We start from the raw sequence: 25981 nt of genomic DNA on the forward strand, positions 1-25981 counted from the left end.
CAGGGATGTTTAGGTGGGGTTCGGGGGGGGGGGGGGGGGGGGGGGGGGGGGGCGGTAGGAGGAGATGGGTCTGGGTGGGATGTTCTAAGTGTCAGTGTTGACTTGTTGGGCCGTAGGATCTGTTTCCACACTAGGGATTCTATGAACAAGCTCAACAGATCGCATATTAAAACAGACTTAAATCCTGATTCTGTCTTATTCCTACATAAATATTTCATGAAATTGTTTTTGAGCTGTTTTGATTAGATACAACATTTCTTTACACATTAAAATTCTCATTAAATGAAATATAGCTTCCAAAATCTACACTTTATTGGAGTAGACTTTACAGCAGATCTTACTATTTTTAGTGTTGTTAATTTTATTCAATCTTTCATAACAGCAAAATATTCAAATTCCAGACAGAATAAATTTGCTTAACCAAAAGTAAGACATTTTAGAAATGACTTCAAATGCACACAAGATACTAAATACTAGAATACTAATGAGGGATATTAATTCTTGGGAAATAAAAATTTTAAAAAAACATACATTTGGATTATACAATGACTCAAAAATATTTTACAAGAATTTACTGAAGGATCCAATTTTTTTTAAGCAGAGTGAAAAAGTTGCATCGGGTATGACCAACAGATTAAAGCAGTGTTTGTTTCAGTTCTCATCTCAAATTCACCAAGTATTTATTATCACTTTTATGCTCTCTGTCATCTTTTTTCAGAGGTTGCTGTTGGTGCAGCATATAGGGTGTACTACAACAACTCACCAAAAACTACTTCAGCAGCACATGAAGAACCTGTAACTTCCAACATCTAGTATAACATGAATGGAAGACGCATTGAAACACGATCACCATTGAGTTGTGCTCTATCTTGAGTTGGACACACATTGCTTATCCTTCATGGTTGCTGTTAGTTTGGGAATTCCAACAATGTAGAAACTTCGGAACTACACAAACTGTAGCACTTCAGTAAGTTGGCCCAGTACCATCTTGGTTAAATCACTCTCTAAATTTCCCTTTCCCATCTCAAGAAGGCATGGAATCTGTCAGAAATGTCTTCCTGCATTTTCTTTAATAAGTTAAATACATTATCCTACCTCCCTATTCTCGCATCAGCTTTGTTTAAAAAAATGTTGATTTATTCAAGGAAATCACACTTGGTTTCAGTAAACAAAGGATTTAATTTTTTGCAAGTTTTACAAGCTAGCAGTTCTTTTCATAACGATTTATTTTATAATATTCAAACATAGTAAATTGCAACTCTATCTTATGTGCATGCTGTATAACTCTCTGCTATGCAGCTATCATAGGGCATTTTAAAATATACTGTCAGGAAAATGAAAACAGACAGGTGCTTGCCATTTGGAAAAGCCATCAAAGCACCATGGTATTGATTTATCTCCAAGTACTGAGTACATACGACATAACGGTGTGAATACAGCTTCAAAGAGAAAATTACCCAAACTGAACACCATCAGGAAGGAATTCACTGGTATAGAAGATTGGTTCGTTGATTTATTTTTCATTCAAATAATAAAATTTAGATCGATTGAAGAAAATGAGGATGTAATGGTCACTAATGTAATGAAACTGCTTCAAAATCTAAATTTAAGAAAATATACAATATGAAGGCAGACCAATATTCAAACCAATTCAAGTGTTTGACATCTTGGTTTAAAATTATGTACTTATCTTAGATATTGGCTAGCATGTTCAAAAATGTTCTACAACTATTTTTAGAACAATATCTCACATAGTTAATCCTTCAGATGCTTCAAACTGTAACTTTAGGTTCAGGAATAAAGTTTTATTCAGTTTCTCGCTCTAATATTTAGTGTCTCACCATAAATAACAACATTGGTCTGGTAATAAGCATTTCCTGTGGCACATAGCTGCAGTTTCAGCCAATTTGCTGCAGATGTTGGAGGCACACTGATGGTTTTTTCAAAAATAAAAGTTACAGATTTAAAAGGAGTTTTAATAAAAGGGAAACATATGGAAAATGGTCAAGGCAAGGCAAAAAAAGACAAAAACAGAAGAGTCAAATGGAGGGCAAGTGCTTCTATTGTTCTCAACAGCAAGAACGTCATTCATTTTCTTCACAGCTTGTGGCGAGTGGCTGCCGCTAAAGTTATTCTAGATTTAAATCTAAATGTGTGTGTTTTCTCTCCAGATAATTAAGTTACTACATAGGGGAAATCAGGTAGATTTTAAAACAAAATCAATAATTACCTCATGGATATCAATACTGCAGTTTTCTTGTTTTAAACTCACCATAAGTTTTATGCAAATGACCCCAAAATTCCAATCAATAAAAATAGAAGAACTGCAGCCTGTGACTCGCAGATAAATTATAACTGACAAATTAAGAGCATTTCAATAATTTCAGGCTCCCTGTGCCACAACTCCACTCCAGTTCCATTTCTGCTCCAATCATGGCATTCTTCACTTGAAATGAGCACTTCCAAGAGATAGATAATGCAGTGCAAAACCTCTGAATTCAAGGTCCAGTCTCGTAAGAGATTTTTTTGTTGCTGAATTCCCATCTTCAAATCACAAGCAGCGGGTATTGTAATTCTTCATCCATTCATCCGGTAACACTCTTAAGATAAACCTTATATCTCAACAGATATGGAGGAGATGGAAGAGATATCAAGCTTCTTTTGAACTGTGTTCTGACGGTTTATTTAATTCAACTTTTACTCCCTTTTCACCTGTAGCCACAATGAAGTAAAATTTGAAACAATTAAAATTTGTACCACAGAGTTGTGTTCAAAAATACACAAACAATATTAGGATTTAAATATATTCTCTTTGTTGGATCTACTGGTGCCACAAGATACACTTCCTTATTCAGACAGAAGCAGACAACAGCCTCTGTCTTGCAGAATTGTTCGGTGATTAGCTGGGAACAGAAACAAGCCACAACATCTCTTCTAAACATAGAAGTTTATTTTAACCTACAAATTGCCCCAACACCTAACCCATCAGAAACCATACACCAAACGATAAGATTTTCCAACAATTGGCAACAGTTTCATGGTCATCATTACACACTTAATGCTACATTTTTATTGAATTCAAATTCCATCATCTATCAGAATATTACCTAGGTCTCTGGATTACATGTCTAGAGATAATTCCACAAGGCCATCGCCTCACTTAAAAGGATAGTACTTAGGCTACAGACAAAAAGAATCAAACAAAAAGAGATCAAGAATCCCTGACATTAGATATTTTCTGTAGTCAAAGAATCATTGCTTGTGAGCGATGGCAAAACAACTTCTTTCATTCTCAGGATGACTGAACAAACTGATAAGAATAAGCATGGTTAGTAAGTTTGCAGATGACACCAAAATTGGTGGTATAGAAGACAGTGAAGAAGGTTATCTAAGATTACAAAGGGACCTTGATCAGTTGGGGCAATGGGATGAGGGGTGGCAGTTAGAATTTAGCTTAGATAAACACAAGATATTGTATTTTGGTAAAACAAACAAGGGTGGGCCTTATACAATAAATAGATCCCTAGAAAGCGTTGTCAAACAGAGAGACAGACAGGTTAGGTACATACTTCTTCAAAAATTGCGTCACAGGTCGACAGAGTGGTAAAGAAGGCATTTAGCGTGCTTGCCCTCATTGATCAGACCACTGAATACAGGAGTTGGTTTGCCATGTTGCAGTTGTACAGGACCTTGGTGAGGATACCTTTGAAGTATTGTGCACCCTTTCGGTCACCCTGCTACAGGGATGATATTACTAAATTGGACAAGATCTAGAAAAGATTTACAAGGATGTTGCCAGGACTGGAGAGTTTGAGTTATATGGAGAGGCTTTTTTCATTGGGGCATAGGAGGTCGAGGGGTGACTTTGTAGAAGTTTATAAAATCATGACGGACATGGATAAGGTGAATAGCATAGGTAATCTCCCTAGGATGGGAGTTCAAAACTAGAAGACATTTTTAAGGTGAGAGGAGAACAATTTAAAGAGGGTTCTGAGGTGCAACTTTTTCACATGGAGGGTGATTTGTATGTGCAGTGAACTGCCAGAGGAAGTGGTAGATCCAGGTATACAATTAGAACATTTAAGAGACATTTGGATATAAACATGAATTGGAAAGGCTCCAAGGAATAGGGACTAAACACAGGCAGTGGGACTAGTTTTCATCAAGGACAAATTGGATTAAAGGGTCTGTTTCCATACTGAATGACCTTGTGACTCAGTTATTTTTTTATTTGAACTTCCACAATGCTATGTATGTTTCATAGAACTTACTCTCTCATGTTTGGTTTTATGTTCCGAAATGCAATGGAACCAGAAATAAAGCAGATATATAGTTAACAGAGAAATGGACTGTTCCAGCTGTACAGATAGAAATGCATTTAACCAATTTGATAACCTGCAGCAGAACCCCAGTTTTAATAATATCTTGCATTAATTAAGCTCACAGATAAGAAAATAAGCTGTTTAGTGAATGTGGAACGTTCGTAAGTAATGATGTAGTTTTTGAAGAAAAGTAATTGACAAGGATATTAAAGCATGATTGCACTGTTGGTGGAAGGGATGTTTACTTAAGTTGAAGCTACCAGAATCTCCATTGGAATATTGGCAGCACAGGGGCTGAGTGGTTAACAGTGCTAAGAATGCTGACAGCACCATGGACCTAGCTTTGATACCAACCTTGGGTGACTGTCTGCACACAGTCTGCTTCCACACTGTAGAGATTCTTAAAAAAAAAGTTGAGATGGCACTGAAATATTAAGTTTGCTAAATGTTATGACTTACAATTAAATGTGTCAGATTCAATGTAAGAGAAAGGCTTTCCTACTGGTGTCGTGCTATTCTGGCACCTTCCAAATACATAAAGCATATATGAAAGCATTGAATAAGGTCAGCAACTGATGTGCCCTGAAGATTCTTGGTTCATTTTCTGGGTACAGTGCAATTATAACTTTTTAAATAATTTGTTCATGGGGTACGGCATCATTGGCTAGTATTTACCGTGTGTTCTCAAATCCCCTTGAAATATGGGAAAGTGGAAATATTGCCTGCAACACTAATTGGAATTCATTCACAAGCATAATCTGAAGAAAAGAGATGCCAACAATATTGAGTTTTAAAACTCAAACTGTTGTGGTTGGTTGGCTTGCTGAGCTGGTTCATTGTTTTGCAGACATTTCGTTGCCATGCTAGGTAACATCTTCAGAGCAGCCTCCAATGAAGCACTGTTGTTTTCCCGGCTGTTATTTAAACTCTAGAGTCCATTGAGCTGGATTACCTCACTTCTGGTTTTCCTTCGCAATGGAGTGTATATGGGGTTGAGGTCTATGTGTTTGTTGACGGCTTTCTTCTTGGAGTACCAGGCTTCGAGGAATTCCCATGCTTGCCTCTGCTTTGCTTGTCCCAGTCGAACTAGTGGTTCTCCTTATCCACGTGGATAGAGATGAGCGAGTATTGGTCGTGCCTTTTTGTAGCCAACTGATGGTCACGTACCCTGTTGTTAACTTCCTTCCTGTTTGTCCGATGTAGTGCTTGTCACAGTCTCTGCAGGGAATCTTGTTTATGACATTGGTCCTGTCTATAATGGGTAGTGGGTCTTTGGTTTGGGTGAGCAGTTACCATCAGGTTGATGTGGGTTTGTGTGCTACTCTGATGCCCAGTGATCATAGGAGTCTTATGGTCAGTTCAGATGTGTTCCTTATGTAAGGTAGCGTGATGAGTGTGTCGGGTCAATGTAGTATTTTCCTGATGTCATTTGTGTAATAGGCGTCTTCTGACCCAGTTTTTTTGGGTATCCATTGTCTTTGAATACCTGGAAGAGGTACTTTTTTTGGCATAGCTCTGTGCTGCTGCCTGTTTAAATAATGTTCTCACGCAATTCGTTTGTGGGGTAAGGTGGTTGCAAAAAGAAAAGGAATACCTCTTCCAGGTATTCTGTGATTGCTGTTATTGACTGGACAAAGGGACTGAATGAGAGCCAAAATCTATCATTCTTCAATTCAGCAAAAACAACCACCATCATGGCTCAATGTTTCTGCCCTACTCTTATCATAAGATGTCCATACAGACAAAATCGGCTGCCTTCTCCTCAATGTTTTCTGAATTTTTTTGAAGCAACAATTTGGTTTTGTCAAGCATGATCTGCCTTATATAAATTCAGGCTGACTCCACATAATTAACTCAAACCTTTCAAAGTATCTGATGATTTTGTTCCCCCAATTAAGAATTCTAAAATCTTGCCTCTAACTCATATCAAACCAACTGTCCTTTATTTGCAAGGATTGCCCTTATGACCTTTCTTGACAAATGGTATCACACTTTTGTCACTTTCCAATCCTTTAGCACCTACTCCATACCTAGCTAAGATTGAAAAATTCAGACATGACCTTCCGCTTTCTGTTACCCACACACTTGCTTTAGGAATCAAGAATGCAAGCCATCCAGGCTAGGAGACATATCTACCTTAAGCGTAGCCAACGCTTCCAGTAGCTCCCTTGCAAATTCCAATTGTTTGCTTCCACCAACCTTTTGTAACATTTTTCTTCCTAAATTGAATTCTCTCAGTTTCTACTAAATACTCTAGCTTGATTTTGCACCCCTAATCAATTATTATTCATTCGGGAGATGATGACTAGCAGTATTAGTGGGAACCCAGGTTCAAATCCTGCCATTCAATAAAATATTTGGGATTAGGAGTCTAATGGTGACCATGAAACTATTATCGATTATCATGGCACTGGTTCACTAATGTCCTTTAGGGAAGGAAACTGCTGTTCTTACCTGGTCCGGCCTACATGTGACTCCAGACCTACAGCAATGTGATTGACACTTGACAGCGCTCTGGGCAATAAGATTGGGTAATAAATGCTGGCCTGACCAATGATGCCCACATCCCTTGAATGAACTGAAAAAAATACATGTTTGTTCGTAGTAATAGGACGATTCCGTCCACAACTATTGCCTACTATCTATACATTCTTTATCACTACCTTAAAACGGAAACCTCAAACTATGACCTCACAAAAGACAATCTCTTTCAAGTACTCACCCTATCCAGGCCCTTCAAGATCTTATTTATTACAGTAAGACTACCTTGCAGTCTTCCAAGTTCCAATGAATATAGGTTTAATTTGTTCAACATTTTTCATAAAATAAGCTCCTTGTTTGAGAAATCATTATTCAACATTCACATCAACCAAGCAACCTTACTTCTGGCTTGCTTATCTTTTACCTTGCTGGAAGAAATAACTGAACCATCCCTTACTTGAAGGCAACCTATTTCTATGTTACAAGTTTTCTTGTCAGTCTCATTCTCGAAACTTCAGAACTCAGTCTCATGCCATCTATCTTTCCTTTTGCAATCTACTTTGGCACAATCTAGCTTGGCACCACAATTATTATTTCTTTATCTATTTTGTTTCTATCCGTTCTGTACCTTCAAAAAAAATCAACAAAATAAATATCAGATACGGGAGGACTATGACAACAGTGAATGTTCATATTTACAGTCACGTTGTTTAACAAATCAAACAAACATCTAAAAAATATTTGAGTAATTATTTGAGAGAGAAATGCAAGCAATATATTAATGGGCATTAATTACAAAAATGGTTAGAAAAATATTTAAAAATTCAAAGTGGAAAGTATAACCTTAATAGCATCGAGAAATGAGGCCTCTTTACCTGTTGAATATTTGTCTTTAGCTCGAGTTCGCTCATCTGCGTCAAAATACCAGACTGTTATAGCGTACCTAAAGTTTAATATATAAGTAGTTAGTTAATGCATTTTAATATATTGTCAGTTGGGACTGTTTAAAGTAAAATGAAGCTTTTGCTGTGCATCATTCATCATGTACTGCACCACAATTGCTGAATAATATAGTTCATCAAGTTGTGTTACGAAGGTCTATATTTAGAGGAAACATAGCCATTCTTGATCTGTGGAAGAGGAAGGATTGGTAAATATGGCTAGATGTTTCAGAAGCAATGCTATGAAGCCATATTAAACCTTTGAACTGGATAGGCGGCACGGTAGCACTGCTACCTCACAGTACCAGGGACCTGGGTTCGATGCCACCCCCGGGCGACTGTGTGGAGTTTGCATATTCTCCCCATGTCTGCATGGGTTTCCTCTGGGTGCTCCGGTTTCATTTCACAGATCAAAGATGTGCAGGTTAGGTGAACTGGCCATGCTAAATTGCCTGTAATGTTCAGGGCGGTGTAGATTAGGTGGGTTATATCTGGGTGGGATGTTCTGAGGTTTGATGTGGACTTGTTGGGCAGAAAGGCCTGTTTCCACACCGTAGGGATTTTATGAGGTAATTTCTTGCAGTTGGCCATAATATTTGGTGTCATGAATTTTTAGTGTAGCATTGTTTTCAATGAAAATATCTGGCTTCACAGTAAATTTACTTGAATATTAAAATTTATACTTAAGGTATGCATTTCTGGTTTGCCAAATTACTTTTGGATTTTTGGTCATGTTTCTCTGTCAAAGTATACCAAGGCTCATCCTCAGTTTAAAGTCTTATTAGAGAAATACATGGTTCAGATAGTGCATATTTTGTATGCAATGCAAAGGGTGATCTGTACCGTTCTACATTACCACGGTGATTATCAGCCAGTTAAACTCAGTGACCGGGTTGCTGGTTTGTGATTCAAAGTGATGCCAAAAGCATGGATTAATTTCCCATACCACCTGAGGTTACCATGACAGTCTCTTCTGCTCAATTTCTCCCCTTGCCTGGTTGTGGTGACGCTCAGGTTAACCATCATCAGTTATCTCTCTCTCTCACTATCTCTAGTGAGCTCTATGCAAGTTCACTTTTTAGTGATTATGGCTATAAAGTAATTTAGGACAATCAGATCATAAAATGTACTTAATAAACCTTTTTTAATTTATTTAATATAGATACCAATTATTGAAACACAAATCATTTAAGATCTGCCAGCATGTTGCTGAAGTAGTATAGACCCTAAATAAGATAACATTTTTAAAATTATTTATTTTTTCCTGGGACATGGGAGTTGCTGGCCAGACTTGCATTTTTGTTGTCTATTCTTAATTGCTCTAGGCAATGTAGTGGTGAGCTGCTTCTTGAACCATGACAGCCCACTTACTGCAGATCAGCAATAGCAGGAATTTTACTTTTGCTGCTTGTCCCCAAAAGTATGTATCAATATTAAGGATATATGCAGAAGTTAAATTTCACTAGACCAAATTACATTTTTTTTAAACTAAGGAACTGGTTTCTCCCAAAACATGTTCTTAAAAAGTAGGAAGAAAAAAGTCTGAATTGTGGTTTCATTGAAGAGAGGGGTACTTAATACAGAGAATGGAGGAACCTTTAACACTAAAAATAAAAAGCCAGCTTGAAGGATCTTGTGATTGGAAACTGAGTTCAGACACTGATGAATATTTTGAGTAACGCTAAGTGAAAAATATTCTTGTGTAGCCCAGAATCTCAAACTTTACAACCTAGAATGAGTACCAGCAAAGTGTTCAGTGGATAGTGAAAATACAATAGTTACTTCAGCAGACAAAAAGTGTGTGTGGTTGTTCAAATGTGCACTACACAGTCATTTTGGAGAAAAGTCTTCACAATGAAAATACCCCTTATTATGTTGTGTGATAATTACCACCATCCCAAATGGGATAGATTTTGTACAGATTTGACAACTCAGGGCAGGATATTCAAAAAGCACTATGGGCCATCAGCATCTGCAAGATTCTACTCAACCATAATCTGTATTTCATGGCCATGTTCATTATCCACTTTAACATTATCAATGTGTTGAAAGGACCAATGCTTATTCAAAGAAGAATGCAGGATGGCACGAGATAGAAAAATTGCAAAACACCTAAAAACGAGGAGTCAACATAGTGAAATTACAACACAGGGCTACTTGCATGCCAAGCAGCGAAGGAGAATGTGATAGACAAAGTCCACAAGCAGTAGATTAAATTTAAACTATTCAGTGTTAACACATCCGGTCATAAATGTGGTAGTTAACTGGACAACTAACTGGAGGAGGTGGCCCCATAAATTTAGAATGGGGAGCCCACAGGGATCTAAAGCATTTGCATCCATGTTCAGAGAGAAGATAGATCCTCCTGAGAGTTGATGCACCACAGATGTCAGTTTTTAGCCATTCAGTTCAATTCACTCCACTGACATTAAGCAGCTGAAAGGGTTAGACATGCAAAGGCTGCAAGAATATGATAAAGGCCCTGACAACATTCAAACAACAGAATGAAAGACTTGTGCTCCAGAAGTAGCCATGCCCCAGTCAAGCTGCTCCAGGACAGTTACAACACTGGTATATACATAGTAATTTTGAACATTACCACCCAACTAATTCATTCTCAAATGATCAGCAAAGTGATGGAAGAAGCTGTTGACAGTGCTTCAAGCAACACCTGCTCAGTAATAATTACTCATTGCCGATTTTTTTGGGTTTCCACCAGAGTCACTCAGCTCCTAACCTCAGTTTAATATGTGGTCCAAGAACAGACAAAAGAACGAACCTCTAGAGGGGAGGTAAGTGGGACTATCCTTGACATTAAAGCAGCATTTGACATTGTGTGGCATCAGAAGACCTAGCAAATCAAGATTCAACGTAAAGCACGGAAAAATTTCAATTGGTTTTTGGAAAGAAAGATGGTTGTGGTTGTTGGAGGTCAGTCATGTCAGTTCGGGACATCTCTGCAGGAGTTTCTCAGAAAACCTAAGCCCAACTATCTTCAGCTGCTTCAAAGGCCTTCCCTCCATCATAAGGTTATGTGGGAAAGTTCACTGACAATTGCACAATATTTGACATCATCTGCATCTCCTCAGATTCAAGCATCCCGTGTCCATATGCAGCAAGACTGGGATAACATCCAGGCTCGAACTGACAATGTCAAGTAACATACACACCAGACAAATGCCAGAATATGACCATCTCCAGTAAGAGAAAATCCAACCATCACCCCTTTACATTCAATGGCATTCCCACTGTTGACACCCTAATTTCAACTCCTTTATTGCTTAGATCATGGTATTATCACAATCAAGAGATATCCTACATCTTGGTTTCCTGAATTTAGAAGTGGCTTGCGAAACAGTGAGAAATTAGGGGCTGAATGGTGGCTCAGTGGTTAGCCCTGCTGCCTCAGTGCTCGGGACCTGGGTTCGATTCCACCCTCTGGCCACTGTCTGAGTGGAGTTTGCACATTCTCCCAGTGTCTGCGTGGGTTTCCTCCAGGTACTCCAGTTTCCTCTCACAGTCCAAAGATGTGCAGATTAGGTAGATGGCCATGCTAAATTGCCTGTAGTGTTCAGGAGTGTGTAGCTTAGCGGGATGGGTCTGGGTGGGATTCTCCAGGGCTCGGTATGAACCTGTTGGGCCTAAGGGCCTGTTTCCACCCTGCAGGGATTCTATGATTCTATGAAATTATAAAGGCAAGAAGTCACATGAGAGTGGTATACGGAACCAACTTAGTAGAATGAAGTGTAAGGGAAGAAATAATAGCAGCTTGTCAGAAAAATATTGATAATCATGGGGAATCCACATACAGACTGGAAAAATCATTTAGGAAAACATAGCTAGTTTCTTAGAATAGCAGATAGCAGACTATTCTAGACCTGGCACTATGGAGTGACAGGGATTAATTAATGATCTCTCAGTGAAAATGTCCCTGGGTGGCAACAGCCATAATATAATTCAGTTTCAGTGAGACAGAAGTAGATCTACGTAGGGATGGTGATAATTGGATGGGAATACCACCACCTGCAAATTCCACCTCAAGCCACATTAGCTTGACTTGACATTATATCACCATCCCTCCACAGTTGCTGGGTCAAAATCCTCAGACTCTCTTCCTAACAAGACTGAAGCTGTCTCATACCAAGGAGTGCAGCAATTCTAGAAGGCAATTCAGCATCAGCTTCTCCAGGGCAAATATGGATCACCAAAGAATGCTGGCCATTTTACATCCCATAAACAATTATTTTTTCATAACAAAAACACAATTTTAGAAAATCAAAACAACAAGAATAAAGTCCATCAGGACCCAAGCACTTGGCAGCCCGCACCTTCAACAATTTGCTTAGTACCATTTTCCTGGTAGTGATAATTTTCTTGTTCTTTTCTCTGCTCATTGGTCTTAAAGCTTTTTCTTGGGAAGTTACTTGAACTGAATTGCAAAGGTATTTTACATTGGTCTTCACTGTGGAGGATACATGTAATAAACTCTGCTATTCTAATATTCCGGCAAATAGTAAACCTTACTGTAACTGATACAATATTACAATTACTAATAAATGACAAAAACTTTTAAGACGTACGAGCAAACTATTCACCAATCACTTCTCTCTTTTCCTGTGACACCACTCCTTGATTTCTCTCCGAATATGGCTTTTCCATTTTGGGGGACAGCTTTTGTCAATGGTGCTGACTGTCCCAGGGTCCTCTGTTCACCAGCTCTTTACAAACGCCTGCTGGCTGTCAACCAGCTGAAATCTTGTGTTCAGTCATTCTATTCTTAACTCGGTACCCTTAAGAATTTCCTGAGAACAGACGTTGGCTTAACTGGTCTTTCCTCTCTTGCCTGTCTGAATAGCAGAGTGGAATGCAACATTCTAATCTGAAAGGAGGGAGCTCCTGTGACTGAGATCAAAGTGGCCTGGATTAGGAATGTTAGGTTCAAGCCGCATCTGCCATTAAGGTGTGTCAGAACATTACTGAACAAATTATTAAAAATCATTTCAATCTAAAAGGAATGGTTCCTAAATTGAGAGAACTTTCCATCCATCTCTGAAAGAGTGAGGGACGGCATTTGCAAAATTCTTAACTACTTCTTTTGAAAGCCTGGTATGAAAAGCATTTAATCTCTGAAATTAGCCACTCTTCATTGATACTATTTTGCTTGTATTAAAAATCTTGGCAAGATCCATCCTGATTCAATATTAGTTTTCTTGGGATGTCTGGCATGCTGTCCTTTTTCACCACAGGTAATGTTGATGCAAATGATAATTCAAATGTCTCCTATCTCATTATTTTCATTGAAATGCCAGTGTTACCAGCTTTCAAGTGTCCCTAACGTTCAGGATAATTTTATATCATCGAATACAATTCTAAACATTTTTTATATTCATTTTCTTGTCCCTTTCAAGATTCTTTTCATACTTCCTCATGGCACCTTCTGTTAACTGCTTCATCATCCTTAGTTGTTCTCTGCATTCCAAACATCCTTAAATCTACACTATTTTTCATGCTCTTTCCTTTAGCTAAAAACAGTTTTTAAACTCTGCAACGTTTTCAGGCTCACTATTAAATTGGAGACTTAGAGTTCGGAACTTTTTGTTAGAGGATTCCAGACAATTGGAAATTATCCATAAGTTTAAACCTCCCAGGCAATTACTGCATATATCAAAGAGGTCCTGAGGTACATCTTTCAAGGTATGTCCAAATTCCTACTATCTGGGCTAAGGAGTTTAATTTAGGTAAATGTGAGGTGCTGCATTTTGGAAAGGCAAATCAAGGCAGGATTTATACACTTAACAGGGAAATGTTGCTGAACAAAGATACCTTGGTGTACAGATTCTTTGTATGTGGAGTTGCAGGTAGATAGGATAGTGAAGGCGGCATATGGTATGCTTGCCTTTATTGGTCAGCGCATTGAATATAGGAGTTGGGGTTTCATGTTGCAGCTGTACAGTACTGTGGTTAGACAATACTGTAATTCTGGTGTCCCTGCTATAGGAAGGATGTTGTGAAATTTGAAAGGATTCAGAAAAGATTTACAAGAATGTTGCCAGGATTGGAGGATTTGAGCTATAGAGGAGAGGCTGAGTAGGCCGGAGTGTCAGAGGCTGACGGGTGACCTTATAGAAGTTTATAAAATCATGAGGGGCACACAAATGGTAAATAGATAAGGTCTTTTCCACAGCGTGGGGGAGTCCAAAACTAGAGGGCCGAGGTTTATGGTGAGAGAAGAAAGATTTAAAAGGGAACTAAGGGGCAACCTTTTCATGCAGGAGGGTAGTGTGTGTGGAATGAGCTGCCAGAAGAAGTGGTATAATTACAACATTTAAAAGAATATCTACATGGATGTTTGAATAGGAAGGGTTTACGTGGGATATGGGCCAAACAGTGGTAAATGGGACTAGATTTATGATATCTGGTTGGCATGGATGAATTGGGCCAAATGGTTTGTTTCTGTGCTGTGTATCTCTATGACTCTACGCAGACCTGAAGATCTAGACCACTGTTCCAAGAAGTTTCCCTGAACTCACTAAGAAATTGACTATTTTTCCAGCATGTGTTTGTCTACTTCTTCCAATCTATTTAAAAATCAGAACTATACTTTTGGTACTTAAGTTTATCTAATCTCAGCATTCGTATATTCTACCATCTTGCAACTTCTACCAGGGACTAGTATACAATTCCCATTTCAATCTTAAACTTCTCTTTCTTTTCATTAATTCTACCCATACAATCTTCATTATTGACTCATTTATCATTAAACCTTTCTTCAGCACTGAAGTGGTTTATTCTTTAAGTAAGGTCAGTATGTTAACTTTCAAATTGGCAAGGGTGGGAGGCAACAACAGTAAGTGACAACATTCAAAAGTAGGGGGTCACTATCTTCTGATTTCTTGACAGAATGGCTGTTGTGTTCAGTCCAACAAAAGGGCATTGCTGTATCATGGAGATGAGGTGGGCCAAGGGGATCAAGCATCACTGGGGTTTACGTGATAGTGACCATTACATATGTATAAGGTTCAGGATGATGGTGGAGAACAACATGCGACAGTCTAGAATAGGAACAGCTTGCTTCAATGGGACAAAGGGAGAGTTGGGCAGGATTTACTGGAACAAGCTGGAGGGGAAAACAGAAACTGAACAAAGGGCTACCTTCAAAGAGCAGACGGTTTGAGTATAGTTAAGGCACGTTGTCTCAAGTGGGAAAAGGTAGGGCAAACAAATCCAGAGTCCCTTAATATTGAATATTTTGCGAATTTCTTCAGGGGAGTTTCTTTTAATCATATTTGCCACTATTTTGCAAATTACATCAAAAACTACCTTGATATCAAAAAGGTAGTTAGCAGCCAATATTAGTTCAAAGACAGTAACCTGGTTGACTTTCAGAAACTCTTGATCCCACACAGGTACGTCATCAGTAAGGAGGAGGTGGAAACTAACACGAGAAAGGAAAAGTGCTTATGACTGGAGTAAGGCAAGAAATACAATTGAGACCAAGTGAATATCGCAAGTTTAGAGGGGGCATGAAAAAGCCATCACAATCAATAAATATCTTTTTTTAAAAAAAATGGTGGTTAAAAGGACTAGTTCCAATTAGACAAACAAAAGGGGATTTACACATGGAGACTCAAGCGTAAAATGTATATTTTGTATCTGTTTTTAACAGAGGAGGAGGATGCAGCCCAAGCTATGGTGACAGAGGACAAAATGCCTGTCACTAGAAGTGTTCTAAATGAGCAAAAAATCTTGGATAGACTGATGATACTCAAAGTTGACAAGACACCAGAACTTGAGGAGATGCATCCAGGGTTTCTGAAGGAAATAAATATAGAAATTTCAGGGGCACTGGCCATAATCAGGTCTTTCCTGGTCTTGAGGGGAGCTGCCAGAAAATTAGAGAATTACAAACACTAAGACATTGTTCAAGAAAGGTTGTAAGTTAATCTCAACAAATATAGATAAGTCAATTTAACTTCAGTGGCAAGGAAGCTTCTAGAAACAATTATTCTTGATAGAATTACCAGTCACCTGGGAAAAGATGAGTTGATTAGGAAGAGTCAGCATAGATTTCTAAGGGGGAAATTGTGTTTAACTAAACTGTTGGAGTTTTAACGCAGTAAGAGAACCTCACTCAGGATAAACTGTGTCATAAATGTATTTTCAGATGTTGATACAGTGCCACAGTATAGACTTGAGGAAAATTATATACAAGACATACAGTGTCCTCAACTTTGATTAATAAAGACAGAGTACAAATGCAAAGAGGTATTGTTGAACTTGCAAAAAACACTTGTTAGAACTCAATTGAATTACTGAGTACAGTTGTGGGTGCCACATTATACGAAAGATATCAATGCATGAAACAGAATGCAAAGGAATTCACAAGAATGGTTCCAGGAATGTGAAACTTCAGTTGTGAGGGTAGAATGAGTAGCTAACTGTTCTCTTGTAAAGAAGGCTGAGAGGAAATCTGATAGACGTTTTCAAAATCATGAATGAGTTGAATAGACTAGACAGGGAAAAGCTGTCCCCAATCAAAACAGGAATGAGGACGAGAAGCCTCCTCCTATGCCATAGCAACTGAGGTAAAAGTAACTTCAATGCAAAACCACAAAGCAGAAAGTATTCACAAGCAGTTGATAAACTTGATATAGCAAATGACCTACAGTAGTGTATCTTGTCTAATCAAAATGATTTTGAACATACAGCAGAATTTTCTCCATAATTTTAATCCAGCTGAATATGGAAATTTCTGATATCAAGCAAATGATCTAATATTAACTATATTTCGACCTTTTGGGAGGACCCAGCACGCTAACATCGTTAATGAACATTATCCATGTCACTTTTTTCTCAGGACATCATGATGCTGGGGTAAACAGAGAATGATGACAATGAAGGTGATCATATAATTTTAGCTCCCATTTCAATGAAAGCACTTCGTAGGATTACCTTGTGGCATAAGCAGGTTGCACTTCATGAGGATTGCGTCGATCAGACCAGAAAAATAGCAGCCTGTCAAACTTTGGTTCAATATCAGCAAACTGTAATTTTCCTTCTGGAAAAATTCGAAGAAGGCCTCCATTTACCTAGCCAAGAAAAGGAAATCTTGAGGGAAGAGATTTTTTAAGTTAACAGCAATTCAATTAATATATTAGAAATTGATTACTTTTCACTTTTTCAGGTTTGTAAAACTCAAAACTTTTCAGAATCAGTCAAGTTAAAAAAAAAAACCACTCTCTGGCTGTTACTTCAGTATCACAATTGTATGTTTCCATTCATCACAAGATCTAAAACTAAATATGAAGTCAAAACTTATCCATTCACCATAAGCCTCTAAGAAAGGATCAAGTGTTGTGGGATCTAGATTATAAGATTTTTGCCTCTGCTCTTCTATTCAATACTCTAACTAAAAAAACCAAAAACAGAATCTTGGTCTTTAAGTTTATATTTTCAAATAGCAATAGAGAATGCTCTGTTTGTTTATCAGATGCAGAATAAGTAAGAAGTTGAAATCCTTAATTAGGAATCATTCACGGTAAACTACTTTTACAGTGATGAAATACTACTAATGTAACATTGTCATATGAAAACATAATTGTCGATTGTCAGTTCTTGAATTAAATAGAAATTCCGAGAAAAACTCGGCGGATTTGCCAGCATCTGTGGAGAGAAATCAGAGTTAACCTTGAAGGTTGAGTGATCCTTCCTCAGAATTGGGGACATAACCAAATGACTTGCTGCTTCTTCACCAAATTACCTGTGGTACTTACATTTTCTATTTTTTCCTGAAACTTGAACCTGGGTCTCCTGGTGCAGAGGTGGGGTCCTCTGGTTCAGTTTTATTTTTTGCTTTTTTAAAAAACATTTTTTAAAAAAGATAGAGCCAAATAGTGCCCTTTACTTTCTTTATATAACCCATGGTTATATAAAATATAATTTTTATTTTTATTTATTGAGAGACAAAAGCAAAAGACATCATTGTGAACAGGCTTTATTAGATATATTTTTCCCAAACCAGGAAAACATCCACATGACCAATTGCATACTGATATGCAAAGCTTGTAAAGGGCAATGCTTATACGAAAAAAAACTGGAGGGTAGGGAGAAAGGGAGGGGGACTACATCAAAATGGAGTGGGGGGGGAAATAAAGCACTCTGTCTTCCCCCCACCTTCTCACTCTAAAGGCTTCAACAGTATTGGTAGAGACTGCTCCCCCTGCAATCACCCAGGCTCAAACATTGCCAAATGCCTACCCCTCCTCCAAGGCTGAGGTGATCCCCTCCATGGCCCACTGCCTGAAACCCCGCGTTTGTAGTCAGCCTGGCCAAGACCAGAAGCAGACCCAAGAGGTGGTCTTCTGACTTATCCACACCCCTCTGCATTGAGTACCCAAAGATCTGGAGCATGGGGCTGAAGTACAACCAAAACACAACAAAACATTTTTCAAATAACTGAAAAGGGAATGAAAATACCCACAACCAATATATATGGTCCATGGATTCTACAATCGCTGCAAAACAAACAGTTGGGTTAGGAGTCCATGAACCACCACAATCTGCGGTTGTAAGGGAATACTGTGTGCAACACCCTCCATCTCAGGTCCCCGATAGGAAGACTGAGGACTCCTTTGTAGACAACCCTCCACTGGGGATCCCTGCTGTTTGGTGGCAAATAAGCACACATACACGTATCCAGATAATGTACAGTAGCAGCCTGTAGAAAAACCACCTCTTTGTAAGGTAAAAAGACATACAACACATATTCAGGAGGCAGCTCAGACTCCTGAGAGGGCTAATGTGAAATTCCATCTGAGCATATGTAGACTGGATTCCGCTGCACACCCAAGCATTCTCCAACTGGTACATGATGTCGGGTCAGAGCAGCATCACTCCAGTTACCTTTTTGAATTTTTTGTAAATTACCCACACTACCACTGCACCTGAAGGTAGTAGTGCTTATATTTTCTCCAAATCACCTACATGGTGACACAGTCAAAAGATTCCATTGTGCAAAAGCTTTATTCTATATTTTCCATCACCAGCAAAACACCAATGCAGCTAGTGAAACATTCAGTTCCCCTTTCATTACCTACCCAGTCAATTAAGCAATCATCTCTTGCTTAACTACTTAGTACATATTAACAGATTGGCCACTTCTCTTTGAACAACACTGATTGAAATGTAACAAAAGTAATTTTATTGTGATTGCCTCATGAAGTTAAATCCATTTTTGATAATCCTTATCATACAAATAGCTTTCCATATTTCCTTTAGTTTGAACAGAAAATATATAAAATTTAAAATCAAAGTCACTGAAATAAGTTAGCTTTTTTAAAAAAGCTTTCTGCTTAATAATCTTCAAAGAAATGTTATCTGTAATTCTTGTACCAGTTTAGATTAATTTGCAAAATAGTCTGACAACTACTGACTTGAGTCAATTCACTTGATTTTGGAAACCCTCAACCTATTCTCAGTATCACCCTTTGTCAAATGTACAATGTCCCAAAGAGAACAGTCATGAACATTTCATTCTGTGTGTAACTTTTCTCAGATTGTCCCTTGTATTTAGGATATTGGATAAATATACCCTGAACTTATACCTTTGACTAGTGCAATCTTTCAGCACCTAATGTGCTTTCAACTACCCTTTCAATTTTCTTGGCTTCCCAGGCCACCAGACAACATTGATTATGATTTCCATCAAAAATAGCATCTGAAAGAATGCAAAGCATCACCGAAAAGGACTAGTTTCATATCTTCTGAAAGACACGGCAGGAAACCTAATGTAAATTTTTCAGAATTTAATTCCTTTGATGTTTTGTTCGCTCTGAAACTTTTGTACACCAGCACATTTCAATGTAGTACTCTGTTCCAATGCATCATAACTAGCTTTGCAAGCAGTTGGAATGCACCAGTTTAACCATCCAATCAAATTTCTTAATAGATCTGCTTCTTCTGTTGATGCAAAGTTACCTTTCCAAGACAACTAGGTCAACATATAGGGTCGTGATTAATACTTTCCAAGTAAGACAGCTGTTAAGCTCAACTTCCAATTTTAAATTCCCCTTTTACAGATCACATACTGATAAAATTCCATCGAATGTCCTGACAGAAAATAACCCATATGCAACAAAGAATGTTTGCCAGATTCCCTGAGCTACCACCATAAGAATGATGGATCTGCCTTAAGCTGAATGCAACCTACTTTCACTAAGATGGACTTGAGAACTGAGACAGACCATAATCTTATGCATCATTCAATCCATGAACACATTCTTTAATTTCCAAAGCTTCCCTTCCATGTGGCCTGCTTCTTTAGGTGATTTCAAAAATATTTCCTTGGTGAATTTTTTCACCCTGCAAACAAAACAAAAAATGCAGCTTTTATAGCAATTGATTTACACTGCTTACTAAATGAACTAAAGTGATCTTGAAGATTATTTTTCCTGCAGCAGGGAAATCAAGCCTATTTAACATCTTGATCACCAATTTTCTTACCAAAACCTCAGGCCACTATCATCTCTTTAGCCTCACATGCCCCAACAGAAGCACTTTTTCTGTGTATATACAGCTTCATCTGCCACAATCAAGTGCCTCTCTTTTTTAGACCCAGAAATACAATCTCACACAACTGCATGGTGTTTCCCCCACCAGCCAAAGCACCAGTGTTACTTTCCATATGTTTCCTAATTGGCTTGTTTACAACATGTTATGACACATCTCTGTAGCACATAGGACTTTAACTCGGCCCTCCTGATCAGAAGGGTACCACTGCACCACAAGAACCCTTGGTGTTAACTTTTCATTTTTTCCCTTTGCTTTATAGGCAGAAGTGCTATTGTCTGTACCCGAATGACTTTTTCGCTACCAAAACTGTGATTACTTTTCGGAAACTACTAACTGCCATCCGTGGAGCCAATTAAATTGTTGCAAGCAAAGCCCATTTAGGCAAAGTAAATCATCAAAAATGAGGGCAGGGGCTAAATCAAAATGGAGTTGGAGGAGGAAAATAAAGCTCTGCATCCTTCGTGCTGCCTATCACTCTCAAAGTATCAAGAGCGTAGATGGATACCACCTGCTCCCTCTTCAAGGATACCTGGGCACAAATATGACCACAGAAGAGGGCCAGTCAGCATAAATGACCGCTTCCATAGCCCGCTGCCCGGGCCTGTTTATAGCCAGCTTAGCCAGGCCGAAGAGCAGACCTGAGGAGGTCCTCCTTCTGCACCAGATGTCCCCTGCTACTTTTCATATTTTCCACCTGGAAACACCAGTGTTTCCAATTAATCATTTTCACTGCAAAGCTCAGGAGTGGTCCAAACCTATCTGGTGCTTCAATATATACACCAATTAAGGGTGACACAGACAACTGGTTTGTGATGCAGATTGAAGCCAACAGCGTGGGTTTAATTCCTGCGCCAGCTGAGATTATGGAGGAATCTCCTTTACAACCTCTCTCCTTGCCCAAGGTGTGATGATTTTCACGTTAAACCACCAGCAGTCATTTTTCCTGTAATGAAAATCCTACCAAACCATAGGCCTGTTCTATGGTGATTTACTTTACACCAAGTTCTTTCCAGCCATACATCTTTTTGTTGGTTTTATCAACTTACCTTCTCATTTGTTTGTAGCCGCTAGAACGTCTTGATCATAAGGGCTTTTACTTGTGATCTCAGTCTGTTCTATAAGCTTTACTCTTGTCAAACTACAATCTTCAGTTATTCTCCCATCTCAATCTGGACTACTAAGACAAGAACTTTCCTTTCTACCACTGAAATCTTTGTTACATTTACTTCTATTTAAAGTATTAAATCAAGAATACCACAGATTTCTAGAAATTATTTTGATTTGTCCCCAGCGTTCTAGCTACTCTCTGAAATGAGATTTCATGGGATTTTACCAATAGCATTTGATTAAATGAGCATCCAACACTTCAAACACCTCATGACTGTAAATGCGTCAGCATTTTTGCTTAGTTGCTTTCAAAACAAAAAGTCACTCTTTTTGTATCTGATAGCTCCTCACTGCAGCTCCTACCACTTCACAATTTTTGGCATTTTCACAGTTGCTTTATAGCTTCAAGAAAACTCCCTCACTCCAAGCTGAACTACTACATTTCTGTAAATAAACACAAAGATTAACTTACAAAAAAGGTACCTCCCTAACCTCTACAACACACCTCCATGGCAACGTGGCATACTCTCTATGCTCCCACTAGAAATCTAAATTACCTTTTACCTTCAAATAACCCATACAGGTAAAATACTCTCTAATGGAGAAAAGAACCCTTTTTCCAGACTTGCTAGTTCCAGTTAAAAAGACACCTGTTTCACAAAGGGACTTTTAGCTTCTTTCAACTGGGAACTACGTGAAAAAAATCTAAAATGCCTTATTGAAATACTTGAAGACACCCTGTCCCTACCAAAAGCTCAGAGACAGGTCACCATTGTTCAAACGTTTTCCACTTCTACCCAACTTTACCAAGGAAACACAGGTTATCCACAGTACTGTCAACCTCAGATCAATCTACCAATTTCTCAAATGTTTTAGTTTACCAACATTTACATTAATTCCTAAAACTTGGGCCTAAGACATCTGAATTATGAAATGAGATATCTGTAACAAAACGATAATTAAAGGCTGAATTAAGAAAATCTCTCCAATTCCAGCCAGAGTAAATCATAGCAACTGCTCCCACAGTTAGCTCTGTTGTCATTAATAATTCTATTCTTGCCCCTCTCCTTTGCCTCTTTTCCAGTTGCGCACCATCCCTCATGGATGAAGGTATTCTATTGAAAGTAAATGACAAGCTCTCTCTCTCTCTAACTACATAGCCTTTTTATTGATTTTGATATCCTCCCATAACTGGCAGCCCAGGACTTAATGGAGTATTCAAATACACTGAACATTTATGAATTTAAAGTTACTTGTTTTTATAGTAACCTTTCTTGTATAAAACTTCTGCATTGCATTTGTTTCCTTATAGTCCTTTATATAAAGTTTCTGCTCTTAAAGATCTTTGCATCTGTACCCCTGAATCTCTGTAATGTTATGACCATTAGACGTTAGAAGATGACTACATTTTGAGCTCTCTCCCCAAAGGTAAAATGGTGCCTGTGACTTCCTATTAGTTCTGCCCAGCAATAAAACAATGTGGCCTGGTTACCACAGGGACCAGGACACCCAAGTCAAATCTGACTGAAGCACAGATTTGAACCCTGAATGCAAAGCAACATAGCTAGCTTTGCATTGTGTAGATTTACAGACTCTCAAGTGTGCTGACCTCAAAACCCTGAATGTGGGTAGACAGGGTACTGGCAGCTGTTATGATCCTGAAGTTGGTTGGCTAACCGAGCTGGTTTGTTGTTTTGCTGACGTTTTGTTACCATGCTTGGTAACATCCTCAGTGCAGCGTCCAATGAAGTGTCAGTGTGTTTTCCCACTTGGTTTTTAAACACTTGGGTCCATTGAGATAGATTGCCTCACCTCTGGGTTTCCTTCCTAGTGGAATGTATATGGGGTCAAGTTCAATATGTTTATTAATTGCACACTTCACGGAGTGCCATGCTTCCAGGAGTTCTTATGCTTGTCTCTGCCTAGCCTGTCCCAGGATCTTGGTGTTGTCCCAGTTGAAGTCGTGGCTCTCCTTGTCCATGTGGATTGAGATGACAGTGTATTGGTCGTGTCTTTTTGTAGCCAGTTGGTGTTCACATACTCTTGTTGTTAGTTTCCTTCCTGTTTGTCCAATGTAGTGTTTCTTGCAGTCTCTGCAGGGGATCTTATAGATGACATTGGTCCTGTCCATGGCAGGGAGAGTGTCTTTAGTTTGGGTGAGCAGTTGTCATAGGGTTGATGTGGGCTTGTGCACCACTCTGATGCCTGGCAGTTGTAGGAGTCTTGTGGTGAGTCCTGACGTGTTTCTGATGTAGGGTAGTGTGATGAGTGTGTCGGGGCGAGTAGAATCTTTCTGCTGCTGTTCTTGTAGGCATCTCCTGACCCAGTTCTTTGGCTATCCATTATCCTTGAACACTTGGAAGAGGTATTCTTCTTCCTCTTGGCGCAGTTTTGTGTTGCTGCAGGGTGTTGTTGCCCTTTTAAATAGCATTCGCATGCAGCTTCATTTGTGTGTGCTGGGATGGTTACTATTGAAGTTCAGTACCTGGTTTGTGTGTGTGGTTTTACAGTGTACTTTCGTTAACAGTTCCCCATTTGTCTTGTGCTCTATCATGACGTACAGGAATGGGAACTGTTTGTTTTTCTCCTTCTCTCTGGTGAATCTTATAAATAACACCCTCACCAGAATAAGTTTGTGTGTCTCTTCTTATTATAACACCAACTGGCTACAAATAGATACGATCAATAATCGCTTATCTCAGTCCACATTGACAAGGAGAACCACAGCTTCAACTGGGACAACACGAAGATCCAGGGACAGGCTAGGCAGAGACATGCACAAGAATTCCTGGAAGCATGGCACTCCACAAAGCATGCTATTAAAAAACACATTGAACTTGACCCCATATACATTCCACTACAAAGGAAACCTGGAACTGAGGCAATCCATCTCAACAGGCCCCAGAGTTTAAAGATCAGACTGGAAAGCACACTGACACTTCATCGGACACTGCACTGAGGATGTTACCAAGCATGGTAACGAAATGTCTGCAAAACAACAAACCAGCTCAGCGAGCCGACCAACCTCAACACCTACAATCTGAGCTGCAGATCTACTCCAAAGTCTTAGAGACTGTTATGATCTGCAGAGGAAAAGTTTGTTTAAACAGAATGTTATTGGGAGTTCATGCTGTGTTCAATAGGAAAGACATGGCATTGATTTGAGGAGAAGGTTCACTGACTTTGCCAGAAGAAAGAATTTTACTGGTTGCCAATTCAGGAGTTCTCAGGAGACTGGGGGACATGAATTTCAATGTACACTGAACGTTAAAGCAGGTAAGCAACTGGTTCCTGTATACACTCCCACTCTGCTGAGCGTGTAGCATAAGTATTAATATTGTATGGCACTATTGTTTATGTTAAGAAATGTTTTCTATAACTCCATTTATAAGCTGCCCAAGATATAATGTTTCATTGATGTTAATTTTAGTTAAACAGAAATTCAAAATCCTCCCAATTCCTTCAAATTGGTCACTGGGAATTAAAATCATTTTTTAAAATATACTAGCTTCTAGTGAATTATAACAGTCTTTACCATTAACCTTAGCTTGGTTTTCTGCAAAACATGGGATTTGAATTTTGTATTTGTTAGTCCAATTGCCCTCATTAGTAATATTTTCATATGATATCTTCACAGTCTGTCACACCATCATTTTCTTGGATTTTGTTCTTGTATTTGGGTAAATTTTGTCTGCTCATTGCCAATTAACACTCCAGAAAGTGAGATGTTGTCTTCTTTAACAAAAGATCCAACAACACATGCTCCAATGTTCATTTTCTTTCTAAATTCTGATGCAGTGTAACCTGCCCTTTGGACTAATGCCTACTATTTCTAAACTAACCTAACTGATCACTAATTTAGTTCTAGTTTAAAAATGAAGTTTATTCATTGCTGAAGAAATACTATTTTGGCATGTAAATTTTTGCCTTAGCCTTTCTTCCTTTTCATGTGAGAAACAGATAGATGCAGGAATGAGAGGACAATTCAACAACACCTTCCAAATTAATGACCACGATCACTTAGAAGGACAAGGAAATAAACATAACAACATCGGTCTAGGCCCGACCGTCAGCCTTCCTGCTCGGCTTGCTGTGTTCATCCAGCCTACACCTTGTTATCCTAGAACAAGATATTGTCAGTTAAGCCAGGGATCAGGCTGTTTTGGTTCTGGTGTTTGTATTGAAGCAAATTTAATAAAATGATGTCAGACTAAAAGATCCCCGAGGAAACAGTGACCATAACGTGATAGAAATTAGCATTCCGTTTTGAGTGTTAGGTATGTGTCTGCATGGGTTTCCTCCGGGTGCTCCGGTTTCCTCCCACAGTCCAAAGATGTGCAGGCTAGATGGATTGGCCATGCTAAATTACCCATCGTGTTCAGGGTTGTGTGGGCTATACGGGGATGGGTCTGGGTGGGATGCTTCAAGGGCGGTGTGGACTTGTTGGGCCGAAGGGCCTGTTTCCACACTGTAGAGAATCTAATCACCACTACCTACATACATGTTCCCTACCACATGTCACACCATCTTGACTTGGGCTATGTTACCATTTCTTCATTG

General features: G+C 38.8%; 1 protein-coding gene across 2 annotated transcripts in view; it reads right to left on the reverse strand.

Annotated features, from left to right (window-relative positions):
- Positions 1-469: 469 nt before the first annotated feature.
- The window catches only part of egln1a (egl-9 family hypoxia-inducible factor 1a), a 79644-nt gene continuing 54132 nt past the window's right edge, over positions 470-25981 (reverse strand). For both annotated transcript variants that reach the window (XM_048531253.2, XM_048531252.2), the window contains 3 exons: positions 16697-16833; positions 7679-7746; positions 470-2712 (listed from right to left, as the gene is read on the reverse strand). In XM_048531253.2, coding sequence (XP_048387210.1) covers positions 2651-2712; positions 7679-7746; positions 16697-16833 — 267 coding nt within the window. In that variant the 3' untranslated portion in view covers positions 470-2650. The remainder of the gene's footprint in view (positions 2713-7678; positions 7747-16696; positions 16834-25981) is intronic.

The sequence above is a fragment of the Stegostoma tigrinum genome, chromosome 4 (assembly GCF_030684315.1).
Source record: "Stegostoma tigrinum isolate sSteTig4 chromosome 4, sSteTig4.hap1, whole genome shotgun sequence".
In the NCBI taxonomy this organism is placed as follows: domain Eukaryota; kingdom Metazoa; phylum Chordata; class Chondrichthyes; order Orectolobiformes; family Stegostomatidae; genus Stegostoma; species Stegostoma tigrinum.